This window comes from Fusarium keratoplasticum, chromosome 7, assembly GCF_025433545.1.
Source record: "Fusarium keratoplasticum isolate Fu6.1 chromosome 7, whole genome shotgun sequence".
NCBI lineage: Eukaryota > Fungi > Ascomycota > Sordariomycetes > Hypocreales > Nectriaceae > Fusarium > Fusarium keratoplasticum.
In genome coordinates this window covers 699,290-726,995 of record NC_070535.1, presented here as the reverse complement: position 1 = coordinate 726,995, position 27,706 = coordinate 699,290, and the positions used below count along the sequence as shown (strand labels likewise).

At 51.5% G+C, this 27,706-nt stretch overlaps 7 protein-coding genes across 7 annotated transcripts; 5 read left to right on the top strand and 2 right to left on the bottom strand.

Moving 5' to 3' along the window:
• Positions 1-230: 230 nt before the first annotated feature.
• On the top strand, positions 231-1,192 carry NCS57_00937400 (uncharacterized protein; the record flags this gene model as incomplete). The annotated part of the gene is made up of 2 exons (XM_053059152.1): positions 231-429; positions 489-1,192. 2 exons carry the CDS (start codon positions 231-233, stop codon positions 1,190-1,192), a joined length of 903 nt encoding a protein of 300 aa, XP_052911223.1.
• Positions 1,193-2,087: 895 nt separating this feature from the next.
• On the top strand, positions 2,088-5,759 carry NCS57_00937300 (uncharacterized protein; the record flags this gene model as incomplete). The annotated part of the gene is made up of 5 exons (XM_053059151.1): positions 2,088-2,572; positions 2,629-4,154; positions 4,213-5,117; positions 5,164-5,594; positions 5,648-5,759. 5 exons carry the CDS (start codon positions 2,088-2,090, stop codon positions 5,757-5,759), a joined length of 3,459 nt encoding a protein of 1,152 aa, XP_052911222.1.
• Positions 5,760-6,524: 765 nt separating this feature from the next.
• NCS57_00937200 (FAD-binding PCMH-type domain-containing protein) lies at positions 6,525-10,292 on the bottom strand (the record flags this gene model as incomplete). Its single annotated transcript, XM_053059150.1, has 1 exon — positions 6,525-10,292. The coding sequence occupies one exon, from the start codon at positions 10,290-10,292 to the stop codon at positions 6,525-6,527; it is 3,768 nt and encodes a 1,255-aa protein (XP_052911221.1).
• Positions 10,293-11,951: 1,659 nt separating this feature from the next.
• On the top strand, positions 11,952-13,983 carry NCS57_00937100 (GMC-oxred-C domain-containing protein; the record flags this gene model as incomplete). The annotated part of the gene is made up of 4 exons (XM_053059149.1): positions 11,952-12,136; positions 12,201-12,340; positions 12,426-13,418; positions 13,472-13,983. 4 exons carry the CDS (start codon positions 11,952-11,954, stop codon positions 13,981-13,983), a joined length of 1,830 nt encoding a protein of 609 aa, XP_052911220.1.
• A 1,353-nt stretch (positions 13,984-15,336) lies between these two features.
• NCS57_00937000 (Protein kinase domain-containing protein) lies at positions 15,337-20,932 on the bottom strand (the record flags this gene model as incomplete). Its single annotated transcript, XM_053059148.1, has 6 exons — positions 15,337-16,309; positions 16,963-17,649; positions 17,701-18,523; positions 18,579-18,909; positions 19,340-20,515; positions 20,573-20,932. 6 exons carry the CDS (start codon positions 20,930-20,932, stop codon positions 15,337-15,339), a joined length of 4,350 nt encoding a protein of 1,449 aa, XP_052911219.1.
• A 1,569-nt stretch (positions 20,933-22,501) lies between these two features.
• NCS57_00936900 (Protein kinase domain-containing protein) lies at positions 22,502-24,071 on the top strand (the record flags this gene model as incomplete). The annotated part of the gene is made up of 2 exons (XM_053059147.1): positions 22,502-23,068; positions 23,115-24,071. 2 exons carry the CDS (start codon positions 22,502-22,504, stop codon positions 24,069-24,071), a joined length of 1,524 nt encoding a protein of 507 aa, XP_052911218.1.
• A 1,041-nt stretch (positions 24,072-25,112) lies between these two features.
• Positions 25,113-26,222, top strand: NCS57_00936800 (HET domain-containing protein; the record flags this gene model as incomplete). Its single annotated transcript, XM_053059146.1, has 2 exons — positions 25,113-25,953; positions 26,041-26,222. The coding sequence occupies 2 exons, from the start codon at positions 25,113-25,115 to the stop codon at positions 26,220-26,222; spliced, it is 1,023 nt and encodes a 340-aa protein (XP_052911217.1).
• Between the last annotated feature and the right edge of the window lie 1,484 nt (positions 26,223-27,706).

The following is a 27,706-nucleotide window of genomic DNA, read 5'->3' as shown; positions in this document are numbered from 1 at the left end:
TCGTGACGCACTTCAAACATCTTAAATTTTTTCCAATTAGCATTCATCACTTCTCTCTCTTGGTTACCTCCTTCTATTAACACTTAACTCTGTTCTTTACCTCATCCTTGCCCGACTCTCGACGGCTCTCTCCCCTTGTTGTATCTACTTAGGCTTGATCTAGAGAGACACAACACAAAAGCTCGATCCGGAAACTGAAAAACGAACTTAACTTTCACTTCATTGCTAAAATGTCTCACTTTGACGCTCTCACACCCAGACGAGAACTTCTCCCATACAAAGGCGACTTTTACCTATGGAGTTACGTTCCCTCAATGGCAGCTGCCGTCATCTTCACCATGGTCTTTTTCGTGTTATCAGCAGCCCACACGTGGAAGATGACGCGGTGTCGCCTCTGGTTTTGCATTCCGTTCACGATCGGCGGATATAGTATGTTCTCAAAACCGCTTACAATGCTGAAACTCGCCATGCTGACCGGTATTCAATAGTGGAAGTTGTGGGCTTCATTGGACGAATCGCCGCGAACAGTGCAACCGACCAGCTCATGCCGTACATCATCCAATCCCTCTTCCTGCTCATCCCACCCTCGCTGTTCGCCGCCTCGATCTATATGACACTCGGTCGAATCATGAGAGGGCTTGGGCCCAAGGGCGAGATGTGCTCCATTATCAAAGTAAAATGGCTCACGACTACCTTCGTGGTCGGAGACGTCTTTTCGTTCTTGATTCAGAGCACAGGGGCTGGATTGATGGCCGCTGGTAACGACCCAAAGCTTGGCGAGAATATCGTTGTGGGTGGTTTGGTCATCCAGATCCTCTTTTTCGGCCTCTTCGTGGCTGCGTCAGTCATCTTCCATCTTCGCTACAGACGCAACAGTGCCAACTGGCCTAGTACAAGACCTGAAGGAAACTTCGACTGGGAGAAGATGATTTTGATGCTTTATGCGACTTCGGCCCTCATTCTCATTCGTTGTATCTTTCGTATCATCGAATACGTCATGGGAGCTGATGCCTACCCTCTAAAGAATGAGTGGACGCTGTACGTTTTTGATGCGGCGCTGATGGCCATAACCATGGCTATCTTTTACATCTGGTATCCTTCTCAGATTCAACAGTTTCGCCCGCTCAGCCAGACAGAGGCTGTTGGTCTCGCCTACCGAGGTGATTCGATGGAAGATCGTCAGACGAAGTGATGGGGCAGCGGACACTCAAGAAAGTCTCTCTCAGAGGCGGACTGCAATACCTGAACCAAAGCGATGGAATGATTGGAAGGCGATGTCTCATTTGTACCGCCAGCGAAGGCTGAACAAAATCTTCGGGCTTAAATATTAGAAATTGGAGTCCTTTCCGTGTTTGGTATATATAGGAATAATAATTACGGTGCTTTATTTTGGTGTTGATAGAGATACTCTGGTTATGCGGTGTGCTATGGATTTTACTGCGACAGAATGCTGGTACGATGGAGGCGAAAGTGATGTCTGGACATTGTATTGGTCGGGCGGGTAACGGCCATGGCTGAGTTGGATATTTGAGATTAAATGGAACTCATCGTCTAGGAACATGTTGTTTTTATGATGGCGATATTAAAAATAAGAATTGAAGAAGAAAAAACGATGATGGCCAAATCTCTAGCTTAATGATCCCAGGATTCAAGACCCGGGCTGAGGTTAGAATAGTTATTCTGATAATATGCCTGGTGTTGTTGACGGCTCTGGTAATGGCAAACATGTAGTGGCTCACCCATTGTGCCTTGCCCTCGCATTGCTGCCTGTTTTCGGCTACCGGACAGAGAGTCAGCCTGAGGGATTTCCAACGTGTAATCATTACAGGGACAAGCTTGGACAGAAAGAAACATGACATCTTTATTGGTGTGCGAAACATCTCCACCCAGCGACAAGGGCATTGTAGGAGCCGCTGCGCCCCCCAAAGTTGGGGCTGACTTGTCGCGAAATAACGCCTTGGTTTCATCTTTCTCACATCGTGTGAAGTTTGTCCCTCTCTTCCATCTTTCCGATGTATCGAGACCAGAAATTCAGATCTTAGCCATATCGCCATACTCTGCCGCGAGAAGGAAAAAAAGCCAGGGCAATGTCATCGCCCGAGACGCGAACTTTGCTCCCGCAGACTCCTTCAGTGAGGTCTAGGTTGTGGGACAGCGATAAGGCGACTCGGACCAACACCCCATCACCACCAGCTTCAGTCGCCCCCCGAACGGGAAGCTGGAAGCCGCCGTCTTTATCGACACCTGTTCTCGTCGGTGTTGGTGTGCTAGCGCTGCTTCTCGCTGCCATCATCGAGGTTTCGGCCCAGCGGAGCCAGGCACGAAAGGGTTTGGCAAAGGCACCAACCCTCAACGAGATACCACAGTATGCCATCATCAGCTATCGATATGTCCCAAACATTGTCGCTGTCTTATTCAGCCTGTTGTGGAACTGGATCGATCTCGATGTTAAGCGCATCCAGCCATGGACCGAACTCTCCAAGCCAGGAGGCGCAACCGCCCAGAACTCGATCCTCCTCGACTATCCCTCTGACTTTATTGCTGTGGCCCCTGTTCGTGCTGCAAAGCGACGGTGAGATGAACCAACATTGCTCTTTTCTGTCTCGAGAACATGGACTGACCGAGTAGACACTGGGCCGTGTTTCTATCCGGAAGCATCATGGTGCTTGTCTTTTGGGTCCTGACGCCTCTCCAGACTGCATTGTTCGGAACATCTGCGGCAACACATACCCTCCCTGTGACGATAACACAGAGGTCAGAGCTTCTACCGCCAGACAGGCAGCTTCAAGACCTGCGCTTTCTCCATCGAGCGTACGCCATCGGTTGGATGAACAACTCGTACCCAGCATTCACAACTCCAGAATACGCCCTTCTGCCGTTCTATGTCGACAACGATGTTGCCCTTTCGGGTCAGAACAAGACCTGGACATCCAACACCACCAAGCTGTGGGCAGAGGTTGACTGTTCCCCCGTGAGTTACCGAAATACGGGCAACAAGACTGACGACGGCGAACTGGTCTATCGATTTTCTGCAAATGACTGTTTCGCCGATGTGAATCTGGACCCAAATAAGACAGACGTATGGATGTACTACAGAGACAGCCGATCTTTCGATTTTGTTGACTCAATGAGTTGGAACTGCTCCAACCAGCCAGACGACCACAACTTGGCTCTGGTGTTGTGGGCAAAGAAAATGAACATCTCGTCGACCAACTCGCAAGAGTTCAACTTGACAGCGCTGCAATGCCATGTGTCATTCCGAAAGCAGGCAGTCCTCGCTACTATTACGGCTCTAGGCTTAAGACCGGTCAACGACGGCATCAAGGCCCGAGCTGAATCGATGAATTTGACTTCTTCAGAGTTTAACATGACCTCTTACAAAGAGTCCCTTCCCAGCTACGCAGTTCTCCCTACAAATAAGGGCTCAGACGCCCAAGACATTACAGATATCCAATCACCCGACTTCTTTGTCCCCGATTCCGGCTTCAGCCCCAGCAGCTCTGTCTTTCTTCAGTACGGCATCGTCGGCTACAACGGATCTCCTGATCTATTATCAGACCCCTTGCGGCTCGAGAGTTTGGTCCGTGGTGTCCACCAGAAGTTTTTCAGTCTCTCCATTGCCGACAGACTTGGCAACGATACGGAACCGGCTGATGATGATACATGTACGTCGACATTCACCATGACTGGCATTGTTGTCAGTAGAGTCCTGGCTGTCATTGTGGAAGTACTACTCTTGCTCATTGCAGTGGCGGCCGGACTCATTGCGTATCACATGAAATCCTCTCCCTGCAATCTCGTTACGGCCCCCGGCTCAATTGATCATCTGATCTACATCGCTCACAACAGCCCTATGGTGTCAAAGCTCTTCTGGCCCATGGACATGGCGGACGACAAGCGCCTCGCTCGCGACTTGCAAGACTACAGATTTCAGCTGACTATTAACCTCGAGTCGGGCCAAAACGAATTGGTCATTGCGGAAGGAAATCTGGCATCGTCGGATGAGGAGCAGCAGGACTTGGCCAATGACAATTACTACAAACCGGTCAAGCCATTAGCACTCGGACGAACAGCGGGATGCGTCTTTGCGGTTTTGATCGCCGCTGGGGTCGGTGTATTGTCATATTTAAAGGCCCAGGAGGTCAACCTCAACGGTTGGTGGCAGCATCGCATCGCATTTATGAAGAGCCAACTAATAAGATGTCACGGTAGGCCTTACTCGCCCGTCTTCAAACTTCGAGGTTCGGCAGCTACTAGAGAACTACATCCCGACCGTGTTTGCGACAGTGGTTGAGCCATTCTGGATATTCCTTACGCGCACCTTTTGCATATTCCAGCCATTTCAAGATCTTTGGTTGGGTTCATCCAGGCCAGAGAGATCCATCAAGGCTGAGTATACATCTGTTCCGCCACAGATGGTATTTTACAGAGCTTTAAAATCTCGCCATATTTTGCTTGCTCTGCTCTGTCTTGTCACGCTGCTCGCCAACGTGTTGGCTGTCAGCCTCGGAGCGCTCTTCAACGAAAGATTGACGACAGTCGAGCATCCGCGGTTGTTCAAGCCCAAGTACAATCAGACGCACTTGAATGCGACAATGATTGCAACATATCAAATGAGGTGGGGTTTCTCCAACGAGTTCATGTTTATGCTCCTGGCAAACATGACGTATGACGCACAGTTGATCCCATGGGTCTCGACTGAATATTACTTTCAGCCTCATGAGATCACAGGGTCAGGAGACGATGATCCTGATGACACCTACGTTCTGAGAACCATGGGACTTGGAGCCGATGCAAATTGCACATCAGTGGCAGCTTCATCCCACGTCATCAAGGAGATTTCCACCACCAGCTCGGGAATCACTTCTATTTGTGACGACAATGTTGAAAGTATTGGCAAGCAGTTGATTCGTGACGCCTTGAAGAAGCAGAGCAACGCACCCGCAGCAGCAGCGTACTACGAAAGTCTTGTTTTTGGTGGCGCGTCGGACCCTCCCAGCATCGATTGTAACCCTGCCTTGACACTTTGCTGGGCTCGAGCACCTGACGGATTGAAAGAGAATGAGACCATCACAACGAGCTATTCCGTGTGTCGACCAGTTTCTCAAAACGGCAATGTTCGACATCACGGTCGACCGATTGGGCCATGTGCTTGATTACCAGCTCATAAACGGAAGCCAACCAGCCTTACACTACGCCAATCTAACTAGTGATGCCGGGTCTTTCTTCATGACCCTGAACAACCTCCTCTATCCGGTGGACTCCTGGAGTAACAGCACCAACACGCTCAACTGGATATCTCAGATGATATACTTGGAGACTGGGTCTCGTGATTTTATCGATCCCAAGCTTCCTCTACCGGACCTTACCAAGCTCACTCCAGTCATCAACAAAGTGTACAGTCGAATAGTGGCTGCGTTTTTCGGCCGAAACACCGACTTTTTCGATGCCATAGAGCAAGAGTCCACCATAGAGGGAAAGCGGGTCACCAGAGAGACTCGAATCTTCATGGACAATACTGCCTTCGTCATATCCATGACGGTGCTCGGCCTGGATCTTGCAGTCGCGTTGTTCTTCTACTCGCGGGCGACTCCGTACGTCCTACCGCGATTTCCCACCACACTCGGGTCAGTCTGGGCATACATAGCACCGAGCCGAGCCGTGAGAGACGGCGGCCTCCCTTCTTCGGGTTGGAGGAGTCAGACTTTTTCGTTTGGGAGATACATAGGCCACGATGGAAAGGGACACGTTGGGATTGAGATGGACCCGCATGTGGTGGCAAGGGATACATCACTGGGATCACGCAGCAAGCCCCTTTTACAATCGCTTCTCGGTGGCGGTGAGTCGTCAGGGGGGGAAGGTATCGCGGTCCAATTGGAAGATTGGGGGAGGAGGAGTAGGCTGCTGGGTTGAAGGAGGTCGTTTGCAAAGCAATTGAAGGGCTGGGCAGCCTGTGGCAATTACTACTCTTTTACCCACTGGGGTTATTATGAGCTCATATGCAATCAGTCTCTCGCTTGCCATTTCTCTAAACCCGTTTAATACCTGCCATAAGATGTTGCTTTAGGCAATGCCTGAGGGGCATATTCTATCAAAAAGCCCCTCTATTCCGATGTGTTCTTTATTATAGTTGAAGCTCAGCCCTTGATGGGTTAACTGAGCTAGAAGATCGAGCCCCTCTATTTATTCCTCATAGAGGAGGTATATGTTGGATTGGGACCTGTACAATAGCCCAGAAGGTGGTCACGTGCCTTCAATGGCCGGCCGGGTGATCTCCGGCTCTACGGCAGACTAGGCCTAATTAGGAAGGCCACGTCGCGGCCCAAAAGGGAAAGAGGGCATTATCATCAAGAACAAGAACAGAAGCAATACACACAGATTGAGGTGATCCACACGGATAGCCCTGATTTGCAACAATTCTATGCCGACGATAACTAGAGACATAGCTAAGTCTTTTACATAATACCTAATTTGCAAAGGCTAGGGTTTTATCAGACCAGCACTTAGCCAATACACAGCTACTACTACAACTCATCTCTCTCAACAGAATCAGCTGTAGCACCCAGCGGCTGCCCATACGCATCATCCGGATTATCCCCAATACAATGATGGCACCAGAAATGATTCCCCGGGTCGTGCGCCTTCTTCACAGCCAGCAACTGCTCGTACGCCTTCTTCCCCCAGTACCTCGACGTCCAGTTGTGCATCACATACGAACTCTCAGAGAAATAGCTGTTCGGACCAAGCTTATACACCGTGTCCTTCGACTGCTGCGTCGTCAAGGTCCGCGCATTCCACAGCATGAGCGCCGAGCGGAAGCCCGGCGAGATGGCCGTGTCGCCCGGCTGCGAGCTCCCCAGATTGCCCGTCAGCGACGTGTAGAGGTAGTGGAAGCCGCAGCGATAGCCGTCTGGACTCGGCGAGTCCGGGTCAGGATTCTTCAGGGACGCCACGCAGATATCCAGCACGTCCATCATGGTCGAGGCGAACTTTGTCTCCATGGCCTCTCGCGAGACAAAGACCGAGTTCTGAGAGCCAGTGGCCTTGTCGGAGGGCGGGTGCGGCGCCGGCAGCGGGTTCGTGACGGCGAGTAGAAACTTGTCGGCGGGCATCGAGAGGAGGTACTCATAGGCCGACTTGAAGTTATGCTCCTGCACGGTCTTTGTCTGCAGCACGTCCTTGAGGCCGTCGCGGAAGAGAAGGTAGTCCTGCTCTGCCTGACCGCCGGCGTAGAAGTACTCAAAGTTGAACTGCCAAGTGACTGCGCAGAGGCCACCCGTCTTGTACTGGGTGGCGTTGATAAAGAAGGAGGGCTGCGTGCTGACCTTCTGGTTGAGCCTCAGCTGCCACGCGGTGAAGCGAGTCCACATGTCACGCACCCACTCATAGCCAAACTCCCGCGAGTCTGGGCAAAAAGTGCCGTTCTGAGACATGAAGACGCGGCTGAGGCCTCCGTCTGGCACGGCGTGGGCGCGGATCGTCATAGAGAGAATAACGCCCCAGACGCCGCCGCCGCCGCCGCGCATGGCCCAGAAGAGCTGCGGATTATGGTGGCGACTGGCGATCTTCTTATGGACGACGGGCAGGCTATGTGCGTCACGGCCGACCTGCAGAACTTCAATCTCCAGCAAGTTATCAACGCCGAGGCCCATAGACGGCGCAAAGGGCCCGTGGCCGCCGCCGAGATGGAAGCCGACCATGCCGACGGTGGAGCACCAGCCCGATGCAATGGCACGGGCGTGCTTGGCTGAGAAGGCGTGCATCTCGGCGAAGATGGAGCCAGCGCCAAAGCGGAATGCGCCGGCGGGGGCCAGGGCCGGGTCCTCGCCCCAGGTGGGCATAAAGGCCTTGTCCTTGAGCAGGATTGTGCGGATAAGGATGCCGCCAGTCGGGCATGAGTTGCGGCTGTTATACTCGTGGCCGGTACCGGCAGTGGCGATACACAGGCGGTGCCGCGCGGCAAATGTGAGGGCGGCGGCCACATGGCGCTCGTTAAGCGGGAAGACAACGATGAAGGGGTTCCAATTGCGGTACTCGTTTTGGTGCAGCGCTGCCTTGCACATATCCGACGCGATGTTCCACACGTTAGGGCCGTCGGCCAGGTTGAAGCATGGGCGCTGCATCTCGGCGATGTCCTCGTAGTGGTATAGCGCCCTGAGGCCCCCGGGCGCGTTACCCAGGCCGTAGAAGGACTGATTGTTAATGGAGCCCGTTGGTACCGGCGCCGGCTGCGGCTCCGGGTAGCTGCTCCACCGGACGCCGAGCCGGGGCACTGTGGGGTCCAGCGCCTGCTCCAGCTCGTGGATAGCCGTCTTGGTGGGCCAGCAGCTAGAGTCTTGGGGCGTGCACCAGTCATGGCCGTCTTTGAGTGCTTCGTACGCATTCTGAGGCGGCGAGGGCAGGGCGCCGGCGGATTCTGCTTGCACCGACTCGGCCGGGTCACACGAGCCGGCGCCGCAGAAGTCGTTCTCGGGGCCGCACGAGTAGCGGCAGTGGGCATTGCACGGGTTGCACCGGCCCATGGCCCATTGCGTATTTTGCGTGTTTTCGCTGTCTCCTGCCGGCTGGTTTGGCGCTCCGCAGTCGAGCACGGCGTATGAGTATACTGGCTGGTACTGGAACTGGAAGCGACAGGTGGTGATGGTGCCGCTGGCGCTGGCGAGGAGCACTAGACTGGGATCCTCATGGGAGTGCGAGACTGAGTAACGCTGCACGCCGCGGTCGAGGTAGTTTGGCCAGTGCATCGACGCCTGGCCGTCGGCAGTAAAGTTCCATTGCGCGAGGCCCTCTTGATAGTGGCTAGATACCTGGAGCGAGCGCCACGAGCCCAGCAGCGCGGGGGGTGCTCCGGCAATGCCTGGCTGGGAGTGGCTCACAGGGCTAGGCTTGGACTCAGACTTGGGCTTGGACGCCTTGCTGCCGGCCGCCGAGATGGCATCCGGAGAAAAGGCACAGCCCGCTGCCGATGCCTTGCAGCGGAACATAAGAAAGTTGCCGCACCCAAGCAAGTCCATAGCGGCGTAGAAGCTCGCCGGCGCCGGCTCCCCAGTGTGGTTGCACGCCAGAAAGGCCGCCTCGAGCCCGCCAATATCTGGTAGCCGCTGCACCAGGCAGCCCTCTTGGTGGGGCTTGGCGCCGCCGCATCGCAGTGCCAGCTCCCCGGGGCCGCGCCGCTCATAGGTGCATGTCTGGGGGTATGGGCTGTCAGTGGTAACGGTCAGGACGTTATCAGTGAAGGTCTGCGCGAACTCGAACTTGCCGGACCCGAGCTGCTCTGCGCCAAACGAGCGCCAGGTGCCCTCCCAGGGGGAGATGTTGTCGCTGTTTGTAAGGGCCGGCATCGCAAATTCCAGCAGCGCAAAGCTTGCATTTCCAATGCTATTACTGCTACTGTCACTCTCCAGCGGCGCGTTGCTGGGGTCCAACTCCACGGTGCTATCCAGCTCCGCCGGCGGGCATATGTCCCAGTGCTTGCCGCACGTAAAGCACTGGTCAATGCAGTCGCCCGACATGCGCGGCACGCTCGCCACATCCGTGCCTGTCCAGCCAACCGTTGCCAGATACGCGCACTGCACGCAGCGGGTGTTGATGATCGGCTGCAGTTCCTTCAGCGGTTTCAGCTTCTGTACCTGCAGCTGGTCCCGCAGCGCGGCGTTTGCGTTAACCTCATTGGCCATCACAAACGCCGTGCGGAAGTAAGCCTCCTGCGACAGCCGGAACGCTTTACCATTACTGCCGGCGATTACTGCGCAGGTGCCGTGCTTCATCCACTCGGACAGGATGAAGCATTGCATCGTGTTGTTGAACTGTGGGTTTGTCGGCCAGAAGTAGGTCAACAGGCCACTAAAGGTCGTGAGGATCTTCTCGTCGAACTCCTCGCCATTCAGGCAGCCGTAGGGCTGGTTGTTCCCGCCACTGCCGGCCCGCGACCCAGGCCACAGGCCGTGCAGCGTGACGCCGGCCGAGTCCGGGGCGAAGCCGTCTGAGCCTGGGGCGAAGCCATTGTCCTGCAGCGCCAGTGTGTAGCCGTCGACGGGCAGCAGCCCGAGCGGCCAGTCCCTCGCAGTGCACAGCGAGTAAGGCGGCGGCTTCTGCTCTAGCCCGCCATTCGCGGCCTTCTTGGTGCAGCCGAGCTTCCACTTGAGGTTGCATGTATCGGAGTGGAAGTTGAGCGGGTTGAACTGCCGCAGCGGGATCGGGTTGAAGGAGCAGGCGTCTGACTTGCCGGAGCACGAGGCAGTCACTAGGCAGACCAGGGCCAGCACCAGCGCAAGTTGGGCATGCCAAGTCATGTCTGCTTGACGATGCACACCGGTTTATAGCGTTTGTTTGTTTTGCCGCTGCTGTTGTATTTGTTGTCTTTCAATGTTGTCTGGGAGAGGAGCTTGAGGACGGACACATTGACTCTATATATATTATATATACATCCAAGATCAATATACTCCCTTGGTGACTTGCCCAATCGCAGCCTCTATCCTGCTCAGCTATGTGATATTTCCAAACAGGGTCCATCCCCTCTGCCCAGAGCTGCAACATGAGAGCTAATAGTTCGTTAGCGGCCTTTAGCTGCTGCGGCTGAGTCCGAAACTATCGAAGCGGCAGACTTGATCAAGCTGATGCTCAGTGGCGAGCTGAGATAGGGGCCGGACACCAAATCATTGGAGGCAGAAGCTCAGGTGGGTCGAGGCAATAGTCGAGGCTCAAGCCACGAAGGGATCGAGGCCCCAATCTACAGTGGTTTAAAGTTCCACTGAGGCATGTCAGCTCGCCACGGTTCGTCCCGTGCCGCCTTGATTCGCCCGAAAGCTTAGCGGGCGTGCAATTGACTTTATGATGGAGATTCAAGAAAGGGTCTAGATACATTCCAGCTATGAGCCCTATCAGATACTTAATATTATTACCTTCCCTTATCTTTTTCTAAGTCTAACCTAACCTCTTATAATTACTTTAAAAGGTCATATCTAATAGAATGGTATGAAAAAAAGATTAGAATTCTCTATAGCCCTATTTATAAATCGGATTTCTAAGATTTTAGCATCCTATGAGTTCCGGTATATAAGCCGACTTCAATCCGTCAAAGAGATACTGTCGCTATATGTGGTAGACGTTCCATTGAAACAAACGATTGCTAAGGCAGTGTCCCGTTCAATTGGATAAAAGAATCAAGCGATATCATGGGTATTGGAATGATCTTGTTGTAGAATCTCTAGCTGTTGTCTCGAAGGCCTAGAGGAAGCAAATTTTGTAGGCTTGCATGTTTAGCTTGAAGGTGGCTTTCAAACGCTTTCTCTTGGCGGGAGGGGTTATTCCTGCACGCAGGTTCCATTCAAGTCAAGAACTCAAAAAGCACCAGTAGCAAGCTCGTTAGGGAAATTTTTGTCTTGGACTCGTACGAGAACGTGGTCTATATTGGCAATGTTTCAGTTGAGCAGGCAATAGTCCAGCCACCCCCTCCTGATCTAGTGCAGCTGAGAACGGGATCTGCCACGAGGCTCACTAGTTAGTGTACCGGCCAAGACGGGATGTGCGGGGTAAGAGCTTGATTGGAACCTTCAACTCTGTCAACCTTCTCATCAGGTCTTTCAGCTCGCCACGAATGTCTCAGCCATGCTGAAAACAGTGGCCAGCTCTTAGTACATTCTGGTCACTAATGCAAACAAAGGATACAGCTCATGAGCTGATTCGAAATTATATGCATCAGCTGTGTTTGTCACATAACTCGTTAGCAAGCTGAGGGAAAACAGAATGTCGGCAACATTCCTGTGTACCTCCTTGTGGCCTTCTAAGATGGTCTCCCTTTCCTTTCAGTTCACAAAGGTGCTGCATGCCATGAAAACATAAATAGGACGCTCCAGAACAGTTACAACAACAAATAAGCAGGCTACATAAAAGCGAACCAAACCTTTTACTCACTTCTACAATACACGGCCACGTGTGATCCTGCTTCCACAATGAACACTGAAAGCCTCCCAGACTACCTAACCATTCCAGGGAAAACGATCCCTAGCTTTCACTGCCGCGTTGGTAGAAATCACAATGATCGTCAGCCTCTGCCAGCCAACACCTACGGGTACCCTGTGCCTGGCGTGCAGGCACCTACTCCTACGTCGGTCATGGCCCTTGACTACTTCGCGAGGTATGAAGCAATAATACTTGGATTTTGCAATGTTTATTCCAACTTTGACCTTGATTCTACGTAGTGACCAGACTTGGGGGAATATCCTGGCCCATGGAGACTTTGATTACATCGTTGTCGGTTCAGGCTTTACTGCTCTCGCATTCATTCAGAAGGCCCTCGACCTCAACAAGCATGCCAAGATTCTTTGCTTAGAGCGTGGAGGTAAGTATTTCCTGTGAATTCCCCTTGTTAGTTTATCATATACCGTTATAGTAGTGCCGTCGTCTCATGCTTTATTTTGTTACAGGTTTTTGGCTTCCTTCCCACTTCCAGAACCTACCCATTCCTTTCAAAATGGTTCTGGGAGGGCCTTCTGAGACATTCCCCTGGACCCTCTCACGCAAGACCTTTGAAACAAAGGAGCTCAAGTTTTGCCACGGCTCTTGCCCATTTTTCGGTGGCCGATCCACGTTTTGGTCCGCCTGGAGCCCAAGGCCGAGTCTAGACCTCATGCGCGACTTTCCCGACGACATGAAAAAGACTGCTGGACAAGAGAAGTTCTGGAAAGAGGCTAAAGAACTTTTGAATGTCACATCCGCAGATCAGATCGACGATGGCGTCTTTGGAAGCCTACAGACTGCCATTGATGCCATTCTCAAAGACTCGGTTGGCAAAATTCCTACTGCGGACTATGTTGAGTCAGCCCCACTTGCTGTCGGCCGACGCAGCCCAACTTCTCGTCTGCGATTTAACAAGTTTTCTGTCCCTGGGCCTCTTCTTGGCATCTTGGAACGACAGAGGCAACTGGCCAAAACTAACGGGGGAGCGCCTTTAGAAATCATGGTTGACTGTGCAGCGAAAAGCATGGTCAAAGGCGACGACGATAATTTTGTCCGCGTTGTCGAAACCAGCAAGGGTACTTTGTCGTGGACTGGTAACAAGACCAGGATCATCCTCTGCGCTGGAGCCATTCCCAACGCCACCATGTTGCTGAATTCTTTCGAGAGTTGCCGTGACACCGTCGGTAAGAGGCTTACCGGCCACTACGTGACCCATATCTCAGCAAGATGCCCTGTGAAGAACATCAAGGGCTGGAAGAAGGAAGACACGCTCAAAATCGCTGCTGCATATCTGGCTGGCAAGGATCCTAAGAGTGGCCTACAGTATCACGTCTCCGTCACGGCGCTGAATAGTCCCGACCCGAAAAACGATGCAGAGGACGCGGCTCGCGAATGCCCAGATTATGCTGCTGCGGCGACCCTTGATCAACTTACTGGCTCTGAGGACTATGTTGTGTTTGGTATGAAGCCGTCCTTTGCAAGAGAGGATAGAAGCTAACCTAGTACTGTTTAGTCTGCTCGGCTCTTGGGGAGTTCAGTGAGAAGAACACCAAGAATCATGTCACTCTCAACAAAGGCACTGACCCGACTTGCAACGTCACCCTGCAATACACCTTGACCGACGAGGATTATGCCTGTTGGGACGTGATGGACACGGCAACCTACGATACTATCAAAGAAATGTCAGGCGGCGATGAACACGAGTCGAGTATCGACTGGTGGGATGAGACAACTCATGGCTGGATTAAGACGAAACCAGCAGTCGACACTATTCGAATCCCTGGTATTGTTCATGAGTCAAGCACTTGTTTTATGGGACCCAAGGAAATTGGTGGTTCCTTGGATAAGCTTTATCGTCCTCATGGGATTGAGAATGTTCATGTCACTGGAGCTGCCCTTTTTCCAACTGCGGGTAGTTGGAATCCCACGATGACCATGTGTGGATATGCTCAAGACTTGGCTCACAAGCTGCATGAAATGAAGCCTCAGAGAACGTGTGAAGGGAATGATCACGTCGCGGGGTGATTTGCTGTCGGGGAGTTGATGGCCTTGTCGATATCGATAGCACCGTAGAGCATGGCAATGATCATAGCTTGCGCGGCCAAGTCCTAAACTATCCACGTCGTTTCACACTTTTCCACGTTGAATGCCTCACCGAACATGACGCCGTGAACGTAAACATCTCCCACAATTTCCCACATGGATGTAGAATCTGGGGACTTTCCCCTCGGCCAGATCATGATAGGGATAGCTGCGCCAGCAAAAAGAGCAATATAATCCCCTGGTTTGGCCTGGGGTCCAGCAAGGTCAATATAACCCTTCGTAGACCGCATAAACCTTCGATTCGTATGTCCGCCTAGGATCTCCAGCATGAATCTTTCCGATATAGCAACATCTATAGGGTTGTACCACACGGAGCGGAATCCCCACAGAAAAAACATCATGTATACCAGTCTGAAAATGATCCAGTCAAAGCCCTTCTTGGACTGGAGCTCCGCTCTACGCCGGGCGAGATGTAAGTGTCCGAGACAGTTCTGGTATCTTTCATGGAACGACTCTTTTTCGAATGGGACTGGGGAGTCTTCCGTCGTCACTTGATAACTCGTCCGTCCGCATGTCGTAGCCAGCATCTCATCCCCACCGGTTATCGTCCCACATGCTCTCCCCCGTAGGTTCGTAAACTGCCGTATTGTGTACCCGAGCAATAGCCTCTGCATCCTTGAAAAAGGCACACTGCTCCGATAAAGGCCTTCCAAATGTGCCACTTACTTGGGCGACCTGATCTAGAATAATTCCTTGCAGGCCCAGCTGAGTGTCGTTCTTGCGGAACTGGGGCTTGTGCCTTGAGTCTCCCGTGGCGGAAAAGCTTATGACTCTCTTCGCTCGGCCTATGGGCCTGAACGAGCGGCAATTAACCACAGTGGACCAGTCGGGGGCCCAGCTTGGCAGGGTGGGAGGATGGGGGGTGTCTTGGCAACGATTGGTTGCGTCTTTGCATTTGCCGAATGCTATCCCATTCCCCTCTGAGCTCTTAAGACGGGGCCATGGAGCTGCATAACTCAAGATGTCGAGGTTAGGGTAGTAACGGATCATCTTGGCCGCCGTCTTAGTGAAGACGGACCGAGCACAGAGGCTATAGTCAGCCACGACGCCAATATCATGCGCATCCACTGCGATGCTGAGGAATGCAAACACTTTGTCACGAGCATCGGTAGACAGGCAGCACCTGTGGTCTAGGAGGATTGCAAGCAGATTCCGGCGCCCCCGAGCTGTATTCCCGGGAAATGTAAGGCTTAACGACCCATAAGCCTCTTGGATGTTTCGTGGTGCCGATCTAACGTTGCTGGAGAATTGTTGGTAGTAGAATGATATTGTAGTCTAGAGGGGGATAAAGGCGATCTCGGAAGAGCCGCACGACACTTTGATGCTTTCGTTGAGGGCCACTTCTTGCACAATCCACGATCTGGAGAACCAGGGACGGCAGATCAAGGACACCAAGGTGGCATATTCGCTCATGGCCTCTTGCAGCAAGGGAATCCCGTACTTGCGGCAGGTCTGAACATCTACGTCGTAGTCGCCAACCCCGTGAGAGGGGGCAAACTCCTTGTGAAGGCGCGAGCCGAACGATCCCAGGTGTCGGGCAAGGTCAAAAGCCTTGTCAACGCTCCTATCCTGTGTGTCGTCTCCAATCCAGATCCGTACGTAGCGGGCATTTGTATAGATACGGCCCATCAGCGCCACCTGAGAAAACCGTTCGTCAATATCGGCCTGGTTGATACAGATCTGGTCCACCCAAATCGCAATGTGAGAGACGCCGTCCCGAATAGCTCGGAGGGCGTTGACAAGGTTGGGTGTGATTGGCAGAGGTTTTGCTGGGAGGGGTCTTCCATGATGGTCCCCTTTTGGTAAGGATGGGAGGTCCTCAAGGAAAATACACAGCTCTCCATCTACAAGAGACGAGTATATGCAATCATTCCAACAGTAGGACAAGGCCGCGTAAGAGGGTTTCACACTGCCCACGTGGATGGGCAACAGGTATCCGCGTAGGGGTGCGTCCGGCGTGGAAGTGGGACATAGGATTAACAGACGAATGTGGTTCTTCCCGGCCAGAGACGAATAAGTGTATCGAGACTTGTTGCCGATGGTGGTGGTGGACGTCGTTGTTGCTGTGACGCCAGATGACCTTGGGCTTGAGGCGTAGAAATTCACAAGGGAGGCAATCTGTTCCGTGAAACGGTCCAGGGTTGCAAAGGAGGTAGCCTGATGATAATACAGATCCAGGAGCTGTTGGATGTCTTCTGTGAGTTTTCGGTAGGCAGTGATTCGTTCCCGGATCGTCCGCGTCGCCAAACTAGGGTTAAGAAGTAATGCAAGCCCTGCAGCTGCTGCATGCAATTTGATGTACAAAGATAGCCCTCGGTTGAAGGCGGAGGGGGGTTGCTCGGCAGTGGATTGCTGGACTATCCACAAGGCGAAGAGTAGGACGATGTGAATCTAAATATGGATCATGGCTAGTAAAGTGTGAGGTGAAGGGCAGCGGTACCGTAGTCATTAAGTGGCTGAGAAGTGACAGTTGACTACTACGAAAGGGCAGGTCCCCCTATATTTGGATTTATTACAAACCATAATGCGCCTTTTCTACAAGTAAAATAGACTTATTATCTAAATAGCAAACTTAAGTAGTTATAGCACCTTGGCCGCCGTGATAGCGGCGATAATAAATCATCCATCACTTGTGACTAAGCTTGCCCTGTCATCAACACTTTCGGTTTCGCGGACCTGACCTTCTCCTGACCATCTACAGGTGATTAAAGGGCGAGCCAACACGTTTAAGGTTTGAATAGAAAACATGAGAGGAGAGTTACATCGTTTCTGGTAGGGTAATTAAGTTGTTTGTCCCATTCCAGCTAGTAAGGAAAGCAAAGTTAGAATATTCGCAATTTCACTTCTCTGTCCCAAGCGATACATGTTCCAGGCAGACAAGCAGCTCCCACTCTCTCATACCCGGTCTCCCGGCCTCTCCTTGGAACCACTACCAAGACGTAGTAGTGCCGCAAAAGTGCCATATCCGTCTTCTCATCCCGTACCTTTTCCTTTCCAACAACCACACATTTGAGTCTGCCGTCAGTAAGACCCGTACGTCCTTGGTCGTAGACGATTCCCTTCTCAGGTGACCCTGGGCTTATTAAATCTCTTGCGTAGGCCGTTAGGTCGATGTTCTCATTCGAGTTCCCAGTGTGCCATGTGGTTGAGCTCGATGATGAATCACTCCACGTCCACGGTGACTTGATCGCATCCTTTCCCTCCTCCCAATCAACCTCATCGAAAGGAACATTCATGAAAGTTATAGCTCCTTGATACGCCATCCACGACCACGTTGGGACGGCATATTTCTGGCTCGAAGGGAAGTCAATCTTCTTGAGCTTGTCCGTGAACCTGGTGTCACGAATCCACAGCAGGCTTCTCCCGAAAAATCCCCCCTGGAAGACGCCATAGCCTCCATGGGTTTCAAAAGCGTTGACGAGTCGCTGTTCAAGGCCGGCAATGGCAATGGGCCTGTCGTAGGCTTTGGTGAATTCAAGTCTTGAGTATCCCTCGTAGAGTTCCTCGTAAAAGCGAATCCTCGTTCCTTTGGTAGACTGAATGGACAAATTAGGGAAATTCGGGTCACCCAGAAACGCGACTTTAGTGCTAAATCCTCAAGGTTAGTTGAGGTATGCATAAATCAGGAAGGATACTTACTTTGTCATGCGAGCGAGAGTCTCGCACCGAATACCTTTCCCGCACTCCCAGTATGTCTGGTTCTCGGTAAAGTAGATTGTTCGTCGAGCTAGGGCGCGCTCTTGGAGGACCCATCCCCGTTTGTTGAGATCCCCTTCGATCACATCATGCTGGAAGTCATCGATGGCTTTACAGACGTAGTGTGGACTACCCGTCGCCTCGTCAAATCTGACGAATTTCCGCGCTTGTCTCTCTCCCAGAAACCCACTCGATGTTCCCGAAGCGCGGCTGGCGGCTATCACGCAATAGGCTGAGCTGAAGGTGGTTTCCATGTTCTTGGCCTCGGTGTCAAAATCGCCGCCATCGCCTTGGACGATGCAAAGTGAGTCGATCCACAGGTACCTGATATTGAGCGAGCGAGTAACCTTCACTGCATTTTTGAAAGTGAGGGGAAGTTGATCAAAAGGAATGCCGCTGATGAGCCGTTGGTGAAAGTTTTCAGGGGTTGTGCAGAAGTGGTCATTTTGTAGGGTATCTCCCCATGGATGAGAGAGTGCGATGTAGCGTAAGTCGTGACTTGTATCCAGATCTCTTCTGGTTACAAGTAAATGCACCAATGAGTCATTATCCAGGCTTCCACTGGGGCTGACATCTAGTAGTCGAGTCGGCAAACACTCTGGGTCGTGATTCAGTGGGCGGCACTCCGGGTGATTTGAATCACAGTCCTGGATCCAGTGCAAGATCAAATCGTAGAATGGGAAACTGTTCACTTCGGGGAGTTGAGGCAGACCGATCTGGATCTTGGCAAGGGAATTAGTGGCTGTATGCAGCCTCGTGTTTTCGGCTGTCGAAAATCAGGATCGAAAAATGTGATGATTTAGGAACAAGGAACGGCATACCTAGGCCTCTGCAGATCGATAGGCCTGACATTGACTCTCCGTTAAGCTTCAGAGTACCACCAACACGGCGAACCTCGATCAGGCTGGTTTCATGGTATCCCTTCAAGCCATCAAGAATCAGGCGGTGGAGGTGACACTTTTCGGATAGCTTCTTGATCGTGGCAAATGTGTCATTCATTAGAACAATGTCAGTCAAGAGACTCAGGCGCGCACAGCGCTCGCACAGTACAGCCGACTGAGGAGGGAAAGGTCTCGAAAGTTGAGTGTCTTGTTTGCGAAGGAAGCTAGTTGCAAACGAGTTGTCATCTTGAAATTCCCAAACGTTATCAAACTAGCCATTGTCAGTCCTAATCCAGGGTCAATAGGCCAAAGGACTGGCATACTTTCTATTACACTTAGTACGTTCTGCAAACCAGTATAGTAAGCTATCAAACAAAAAACTCACCACCTGTACGGAACAATTAGACACCTCATTGGTGTAGAAACGCGGGCCTTGGAATGGCTTACACTCTGGACAGATCAACGGGCCATCGATTAGTCATGTTTGCCTTCATGGACCAGCTGCTAGAAACTCACATACTGTACTTGTTTTAGTTCATTTATCATATTGACTGTTTTGTATTTACTCACGGTCTTTGAAGTTGAGTGAAGTCCATCAGTCAGCCATCATAGTGACTCAAATCTCTTCACCTTTTTGCTGCACGTACATCCTGAATGCTACTCAGTACCCATAGTCGAGGCATAGGTTAAGAGAATCTTACCAGATTTGGGCTCTTCAAGGCCACAGCTTGTCCCCCAGAACCCGTCGAAAGAGAACTCATCTCTTTCAGTGCTTGTGCCGCTTTCCGGCTCGACCGAGTAAAGAGATAGGTTCCTCCGCGGTTAGTCACTGCTTTGTTCATGATGTCCCTCAGGCTTTTTTCCAAAAAGTCTGCGCCCTGGCGAGTTCTTCCCTGGCCCATCTGTCCCGGGAGGGACACCACGAGAAGGTTGTCTTTGACTAGTTTGATGAGATCCCCAATGACAGTACCAGACTCGCCGTTGCACTCTGGGTCAAATCGTAGCATATACTCCATCCATTTCGTAACAATGTCGCTGACTTGCGCGTGATCCTCTCTTGAGTTTACCGTGAAGTACAGTGTATCCCTGCTTGTCGGCGGCTTCTCTCCGTAGAATCTCTGTAACCCAGGATAGCCATAGAGAAGCCAGATAACGAACTCGAAGATGATGCAACCCATGGACCAAATGTCATAGAGTCGAGATCGTGGTTCGTATCGCTTGATGATGACCTCAGGGGCCTCGTAGTGGGTTGTTGAGAACTTCTGTCCGGTTGGGTCCACTCGCTGGGACGTGGCGAATGCATGCTGCTTTGCCAAGCCCAGGTCTGCAATCTTGAGAGTTCCCAGCCATGGAGAGGTGGCGTCTTTGAAGAGTAGGATGTTGTCTGGCTTCAAGTCTCCGTGCCTCCAGTGCTCCTCGCCGGTGTTGTCGCTGTTGTCGCTGTCAACTTGAAGCTTCACCTTGGGCACGTTCAGAGAGGGAGGTGTCAGAATGGTCTCGGATCTGGGGAGAGGGCCTGGGGTGTCTCCATTGAGCTGTTTGGTGTTGACTGTGTTGTGGAGTTTCGAAAGTGCCTCGGCTAGGCCATGGAGCTGCTCCAAGACCTGCATGATGCGAGTGCCGTTTAAGGTGGTATGGTCAACGTTTTGTCTCCCCCAAACATCTCGAAGGGTGCCGCCATCAGCCCACTCAAACATGATGTAGTAATTCTTGCCCGTCCTGAAAGCTCCTGTGCGGCGGATCAGGTGTTTGTTGTGGAGTTGGTTGATTTGATCGAGGGCTCCCGCTTCGCTGGCCCATGCAGTTTGGACATTGTACCCTCGCTCCCTTAGGTCTCTCATGTGCTTCAAAGCAACGTAGACTTGCCCACTTTCGTCCTAATTTGCTGTTAGTCAGCCCCTAGATCTGTCTTGCCTGTTCTGCTCATGACTTGCCTTGTTTGAGGATGCATAGCCCCGGTAATGGTCAGGGTGGATTTTGGCCCTGGAGACTGTACCGAAATGACCTCCGGTGCCAATCTCGTCCACTGATGTGAAAGGTAGCACGTGGCTTTCCTCCAATTCCAGCAGCGAGTCACTCTCCATGAAGACTGGAGCACAGAACACCCATTGGCTTTTTTGAAAATCCGAGATCTCGCAACATTCCCATGACTCGAAACAGGGCCACGCCGTCTTATGGAGACACTTTGTTGCCGTCCCTTTCTCCGTTGGGGGCTCGCAAATGTCTCGTGCCTTGATCAGGGCTTTGATGGGCAACGCATCATCAGTGATCCCATGGGCGCAGAAGCTGTTCATGGCGGCATGAACTCTGTCATGTCTGCTGTGCAAAGTGGTCAAGAAGACTTTTCTGGCATGGCTGCATACAAACTCAACCAAGTCATCACTGGCGCGAGGCATCATTTGCCTCACTGTTTCGGTCGTGACCAGGCTAAGCACCATGCCCTCAGGGAGGAAAGAATCCCCAGAGAGTGCGCTCGGCTTGCATGCCTGCCGAAGCCTTGTGACGAACCTCTTTCGAGTGGTGCTGTCAGCCTCGGTAGGAAAGAACTTGGTTATGAAATCCATGGCTATCATGGAAAAAGGTTGGATGAAAAGAAATGTGTGCTTGAGCAACTCCCAAATCACTCCGGGGCTGAACCGAAACAAAGGCTTCAGGAATGCCATGTTGACGGGAGACTTGCGTGAAGGGTGCCTAGTCGTTTAGGCATCCAACCTTTAAGTGCTGGCATGTTCTGTTCTTCTGGTCTGAACAAGCGGGGAAGTCTTCAGCCGCTTGTGGGCACTCCCAGACATTGGCTGCTGTTGATGCATATGCAAGTAAAGTGGTGATCTGATGACACCTGCTTGTCCCGCTGGCAAACTGGGTCATGCCTGTAGGGCTGTGAACTCGGGGGTGGGGACTTGCATTGCGACAGTCTGATACGAGACACTTCATGGAGCAGTACCTGGCCGCAAGATACGCGGATTCAAAGACAAGCATTGGCAAGACCCATTATCTCTCATCGCCTGGCTGCCTTTTCATCTGATGCTTACAAAATCAGCCAATGGCTGTCAGATATCAGTACATACATCTTACGTGAGAGGGGTGCGGTTACTCCCTTCCGCGAGCCGTTGCTTTCAGTCTTACACACCACCAAGAAGTGTGGTGGAGGCACAGTCTGTGCCAAGAGAGAAACTTCATGATGACTGCGTCAGTTCCCCCCACACCGGGCTGAGATGATTGCCTCGGCTATCGATCAGGCTGAGAGCGTTGACCAGCATATGGTGCACTCACATTGTCGAACAACAAGCGCAACAGGTGCCTTTTTTGGGTCTTAAGCTGGTTAGGGGCCTTGCCGAATTACATACTTTCTTCATCCTACATCAATTGCATTGTACTCTGTCTGCCCTGACGGTGCTTACCTGTCCTCAATCCGGATTCTCGCGAACGAGGCATTTTGAGGCCTTCCACAGCCACATTCGGGTTCGCCGGGCATGATAACCACAGATGAGGGGTTGTTATCTGAAAAGTCTCATTGGCCTTTATTCACACCATCGGTAACAGGATTGCTGCAACGCGCCATGCATGTCACATAGGCTATTGGCATTTTCAACCCCGTTCAGACCTGCCGGTCTTTCAGATGACACCCCCAAGATGACACCAGACAGCCACCTTTGGTTGCCTTGTAAGGCTACCATAAGACAGAGCCGCACGTTTGCGTAGCCTTTGAAGACCTGATATGGTGGGAGCCATTCTATGCCCGACACGTCAGCACGAACTTTGCCCTTACATGATCGCTTCTTGTCTTCGCGTAGCTGCAGTCAGCCGTACTCTTAGGCCCTATCGGTCAATTCAATTGCCTGAACCGAGATCATTCGTTCACGATGGAGACTCTATACAAGCAACTGAAACAGCTGATGCGCACGTGTCCGCTCGAGGGTCGGCTCGCGAAATTCATCCCGGCTGACGAACTAGACAAGATTACGCTCGCACACATTCAAGCAGGGTTGCCAAGGAGAAGACGGTTCTTGTCCTCTTGTATTTCTGACAAAGTTGCCGCAGAAGCAAAGAGGATCTTTTGTGTTCTCGTTCTCATGGAGGAGTCTGCTGCTATAGAGCAGCTCATCAACGAAGGCATCACTGACGAGGACCTACCACTTTGTCGGAACGGCGATGACAGCGACGACAGTGAGTACAACGTACTCGCTTCTGTGAGTGGTAACAAGAGGTTTCCCTCATCCATGTCATGGGGAGAAGGGGACAAGGTCGACAACTTTCTCAAGAAGCAATGGATAGTCCAGGCACCAATCCTCGACAAACCTGGCCTGCATTTTGTCCTTGAACCGGAGTGCGCTTTGCCATTGACAGAATGTGAAACGGAACTTGCGAAAGGCGGCATGGGTGTGGTCCACAAGGCTAAGCTACACCCGGCGCATCAGCACCTCTTTCCGGTATGTCGAACGACGGGGGAAAAGAAATCCACTGACCTGTCCCCAGGCAGATGCCGAGGCCTACGTCGCTATCAAGGAGTTCCACAAGAAAGAGGACTTTACCAGAGAGAAGAACAACCTAGACATCATCCAACGATTACAGAACGGGCACTTGATCCCTCTGTTAGCTTCCTGCGAAAGGGGTTCTACTTATTACCTTCTGTTTCCTTGGGCGAACGGTGGCACGCTCAGAGACTTCTGGGGGGAACATGACTGCAAACCCAGAACAACAGGCCTCATTCGATGGGTCCTTGAGCAAATTCTAGGTCTTGTCGACGGTATTCGTGCACTTCACAACCATAACATACGCCACGGCGACATCAAACCACAGAATATCCTGGTCTTTGAAGAACACCAAGGAGCCAATCTAGCAACACTGGTTCTCGCAGACATGGGTGTTTCCAAGTTTCATACAGAGGCGACTGACTTGAGAAACTCAGCGACAATGACAGCGGAATCGACAGTCTCTTACGAAGCCCCCGAGGCAGACGACGACCAACGGAATAACAGACCCAGGCCTCGCCGGTATGACATGTGGTCTTCAGGCTGCATGTTTCTCGAATTCACCGTCTGGCTTGTGTATGACTTTGCAGTAGTCAACGGATTCCACAAAAAGAGGAAAGACCAAAACGATCCAGTTTCGCCAGGCAACTTCTTTTCACGCGAACCGGGACAATCTACAGGAATTCATCCAGCAGTTACTGAAGCCGTTCGACATCTACGAGAGCATCCTCTGTGTAAACACGGGACTGCCCTCGGGGATCTGGTGACTGTCATTAACGATCGTCTTCTTCAGATTAAGCCTGGAGATCGCGCCAAAGCGCCAGAGCTATACGACAGAGTCAAGACAATCGTTGATGCCGCAGCTGCCAAGCCCGAGTACTTGGGTCAAGAGCTGAAGCCGCCTCTGCCTACCCCCGATTTCTTCAGCCCACCAGGATCTCGAAAAGGCTCATCGTCATAATTTACACAAACCAATTGAATTCAACTGACTCTAGGGTATAACACGGGCGTTTCGGGCTTCAAGTAGAGACGATGGTTGAGTTCTTTTATCCATTTACTTAATTCACCACCAGATCGACAATCGATGTTTTGCTAAACTAGTAATAATACCATTGAACTGTTTTCATTTCGTGTACAGTGTCAGTATATTGTTTGGGACGTCTACAAAAGAAACCACCAGCCAGGGTAGTAAAAAACACACATAGATCCAGTCTCGCCTATTAATGGCATGAAGATCCTCGCTTGACAATGTCCCCTCATGTTGCAAGTAGTAGAGACCTGCACATGACTGATCCGAGTCTAGATGGTCAGCCGCGTAACTAGTGGTACAGCGTGGGACGATGAAGTTGCACATAGTCTTGCTTCAACCAGAGAAATCTTGATTACAATAGCAAACATGTCTAGTATCGATTGATGATACGTGTCGATTACTTACCCCGCCTCGTCCTAGGGTCAACTTTTCTTCTTGATGCTTCGAAAAATCTCAGTGTGAGACAGATATTATTCGCCTCTCTTCCCACATCTCAATTTTGAACATCCAAAAAAGATAGATCCACTCACCCTTGAATCCATGTCTTCAGACGGTCAACTGGTCGTTTTAAAACCGTCAACCCTGTGCTCCGTGTGTTATTCGGCTCATATAGGGAAACTGGATTACGGCTGGCGACCTCATCACCAAAGCGGCCACCATGTCGAAAGCGCGGCCGAGCTGGGATGTTACGTCTGCGGGACGATCCAGAACAGCAAATCGTGGCACTTGTATCGCTCTCATTGCCTCGCGAGGAAATTTCAATATCACCTCGATCTTCGGATCCAAGACGATGGAAGCATTCTAGACGGCCTACTGGTTCAGACGGAGGAACTTGATGGTCCGGCATACTGTTGGAGATTTCAGCTCTGGAGAGACTCAGGTATTGTGAGCTCGATATTATTACGAATGATCACCATCATCTTACTCCTCACTTTAGGTCAAATCGATACAATTCCGTACCATGCGCCAGCTATGTCAGTCGATGACCCAGCCTTCATCAAGCTGGCAACCACATGGGTCGAAACATGCAGCAGAGAGCACGAAGAATGCCTAGTTCTTCACCAGACGTACCGTCCAACCCGGTTGATCCATATCGTTGATGCTGGCCATGTCAGGCTTACAACATCGAACAAGGAAGCTTCAGCGCCCTACGTGGCATTTTCCCACTGCTGGGGAAAGGTCCAAACAATCAAGCTCCTCGAGAGCAATGTCAGGGAATTTCGGGCCGGCCTACCGCTAGCACAGCTTCCCAACACCTATCAAGAAGCTATCCGCCTATGTCGTGAGATAGGACTTCACTACATATGGATAGACTCATTATGCATCATTCAGGATTCGGCCGAGGACTGGGCGCGGGAAGCAAAAGATATGAAACTCGTTTATGGACACACATTCTTCAACCTATGTTCAGCCACAGCATCTGACAGCTCTGGGAGAAGCTTCATCAGGAGAAAACCCAAACTGCTAGTGCCTGAGAACATTGCTTTCAATGGCACAACATTTCAGCTCATTTACGACAACCAATTTTACGAAAACGTCGCCTACTGCACCTTGCGTTCTCGAGCTTGGGTATACCAGGAATGGTATCTGTCCAAACGATCTCTGATACTCGGTAGCCGTCAGCTATGGTGGCACTGTCGGAAACAGCTGGCATGCGAAATCCGTCCGAATGGAGCGCCGATGTGTTCTCGCGGGTTGTGGTGGAAAGAAGCCAAGGAAATGAAGGAGGATAACACGATGCCAGACAACCCCAACAGCCTCTGTACTACATGGTACGAACGCGTTAAGGAATACGCAAGGACCAAACTCACAAGTGAGTCAGATCGTCTGATAGCATTCTCTAGAGTTGTGCAGTCTTTTGGGCAATCTCACGGGTTCTCCATTGCTGATAACTATCTAGCCGGCCTGTGGCGTGCCCATCTGCCAGCGGCGCTATGCTGGGCGGCTGGCTCGCCGACAAAACGATCGACCACTTACATGGCACCTTCTTGGAGCTGGGCCTCACTTGAGGGAGACTTTATCCTTGAAGTGGATGACGATCTGCTCCAAAAGCAATGTTTCGCCTCCATCCGACGAGTCTGATCAAATATCAATGCTGATAGCCTGCCCGCAGAGTTGGCCATGGGTCACAGGATCGAGATGCAAGGCTATGTGTTCGAACTCCAAGTGGAGTGTGAGCCTGCCGAAGCAAGTCAGCGTGTCTTATCAGTTGTTCTCGATCCGGACTTAGAAGGGCCCCTGTGCTGGGATGAGCATCTTGAGGGTGAGACGGTGATATCCCATCTTGATGGAGCCGTGATTCCGCAGTTGACTCGAGAAGGATGTGATCAAGCTGCAAGACATACAATGGCCGTGAAAGATGCCCACGGCCGTTTCCGCTACTTGCTAATTCTTGATCGGGGGCATCAGTTCCACTTTCGCTTTTTGGGCCTTGTCCTGTACGAACCTTTGGAACAACCTTGCTGCTACTACCGGGTGGGGTATTGGATCTGGATGGGTCTTCCTCGTGGCATATCTGTTAATGAGCTATCGGCACAGTACAAGAAGGAAACCGTTCTCCTCATATAATACCTATTGAATTCGCTATGCTCTTGCGGTACTGTTTGATGTCGTCATGTGCTGACGATTATGTTCTTTGTCAATGTGACTCGCGCCCAGTCTCGGGCATGTGTCACAGTAGCCAATAATACCTGATTCACCTTTTGGCAAAGCGTCATTGATTAAATTATCTTAGTAAATGATTACCTGGCCAGTTTTGTCGCCACGTCTCGTCCCCCATAGGCATCCCAGAACCTCTGCAACTCTTTAGGGTAATGCTTCTCCATGATGCTCTTAGACACATGGCTCGATGAGACAACCCCATCTGTAACGGTATTGTATACGACTGTGAGGGTGACTTGTTTGTCATTGATAGTGAAACCAGTGATGGCAATGTTCTTCGCGCTAATGGACGTCTTGTCGGTGGATTTGGCGTCTATCTCTAGTCAGCCATTTTTCGAAAAGAAGTAAATAGACAATTAGAAGAGGGCCGAACTGCTGGGCGAAGTCGATCATGGAGTGAGGCATGCCCAGCACAGCGACCACGATAACCCCAGGCATATCCATCGCCATGCCGAACGCCGTCATTGCGACCGTCAACCCGCATTCTCACCTTTAGTGGTGCGTGGCGGTGGCGTTATTGTCATCGTCGAGATCAGTGTAGTAGACCAGCTAGGCGCACTCGTCTGCCAGATCACGACATTACTCAACCGAGCGACAACATATGATAGCTCTTGCCTTCTCGACGTACTATATCGGTCGGCATGAATCCAGTATATGACACAGAGGGAGAAATACTATTCTCAGTTTTGATATCAATGACATCTCCAGGAGGAGTCCTCAGGGATAATATCAAAGAACGGAAAAGCATGAAAATAGAAAAAAAACATGGATTATCAAGAAGGAATAATGGACATCCAAAAAGGCCATACCTTGTGCAGGTGCCATGGCTTTGAAGTGGGTTGTACCAAAGCTGGAGGAAATGGTACAACACCGTCAGGAGTTCAGGGAAATATAATCAACAGTTG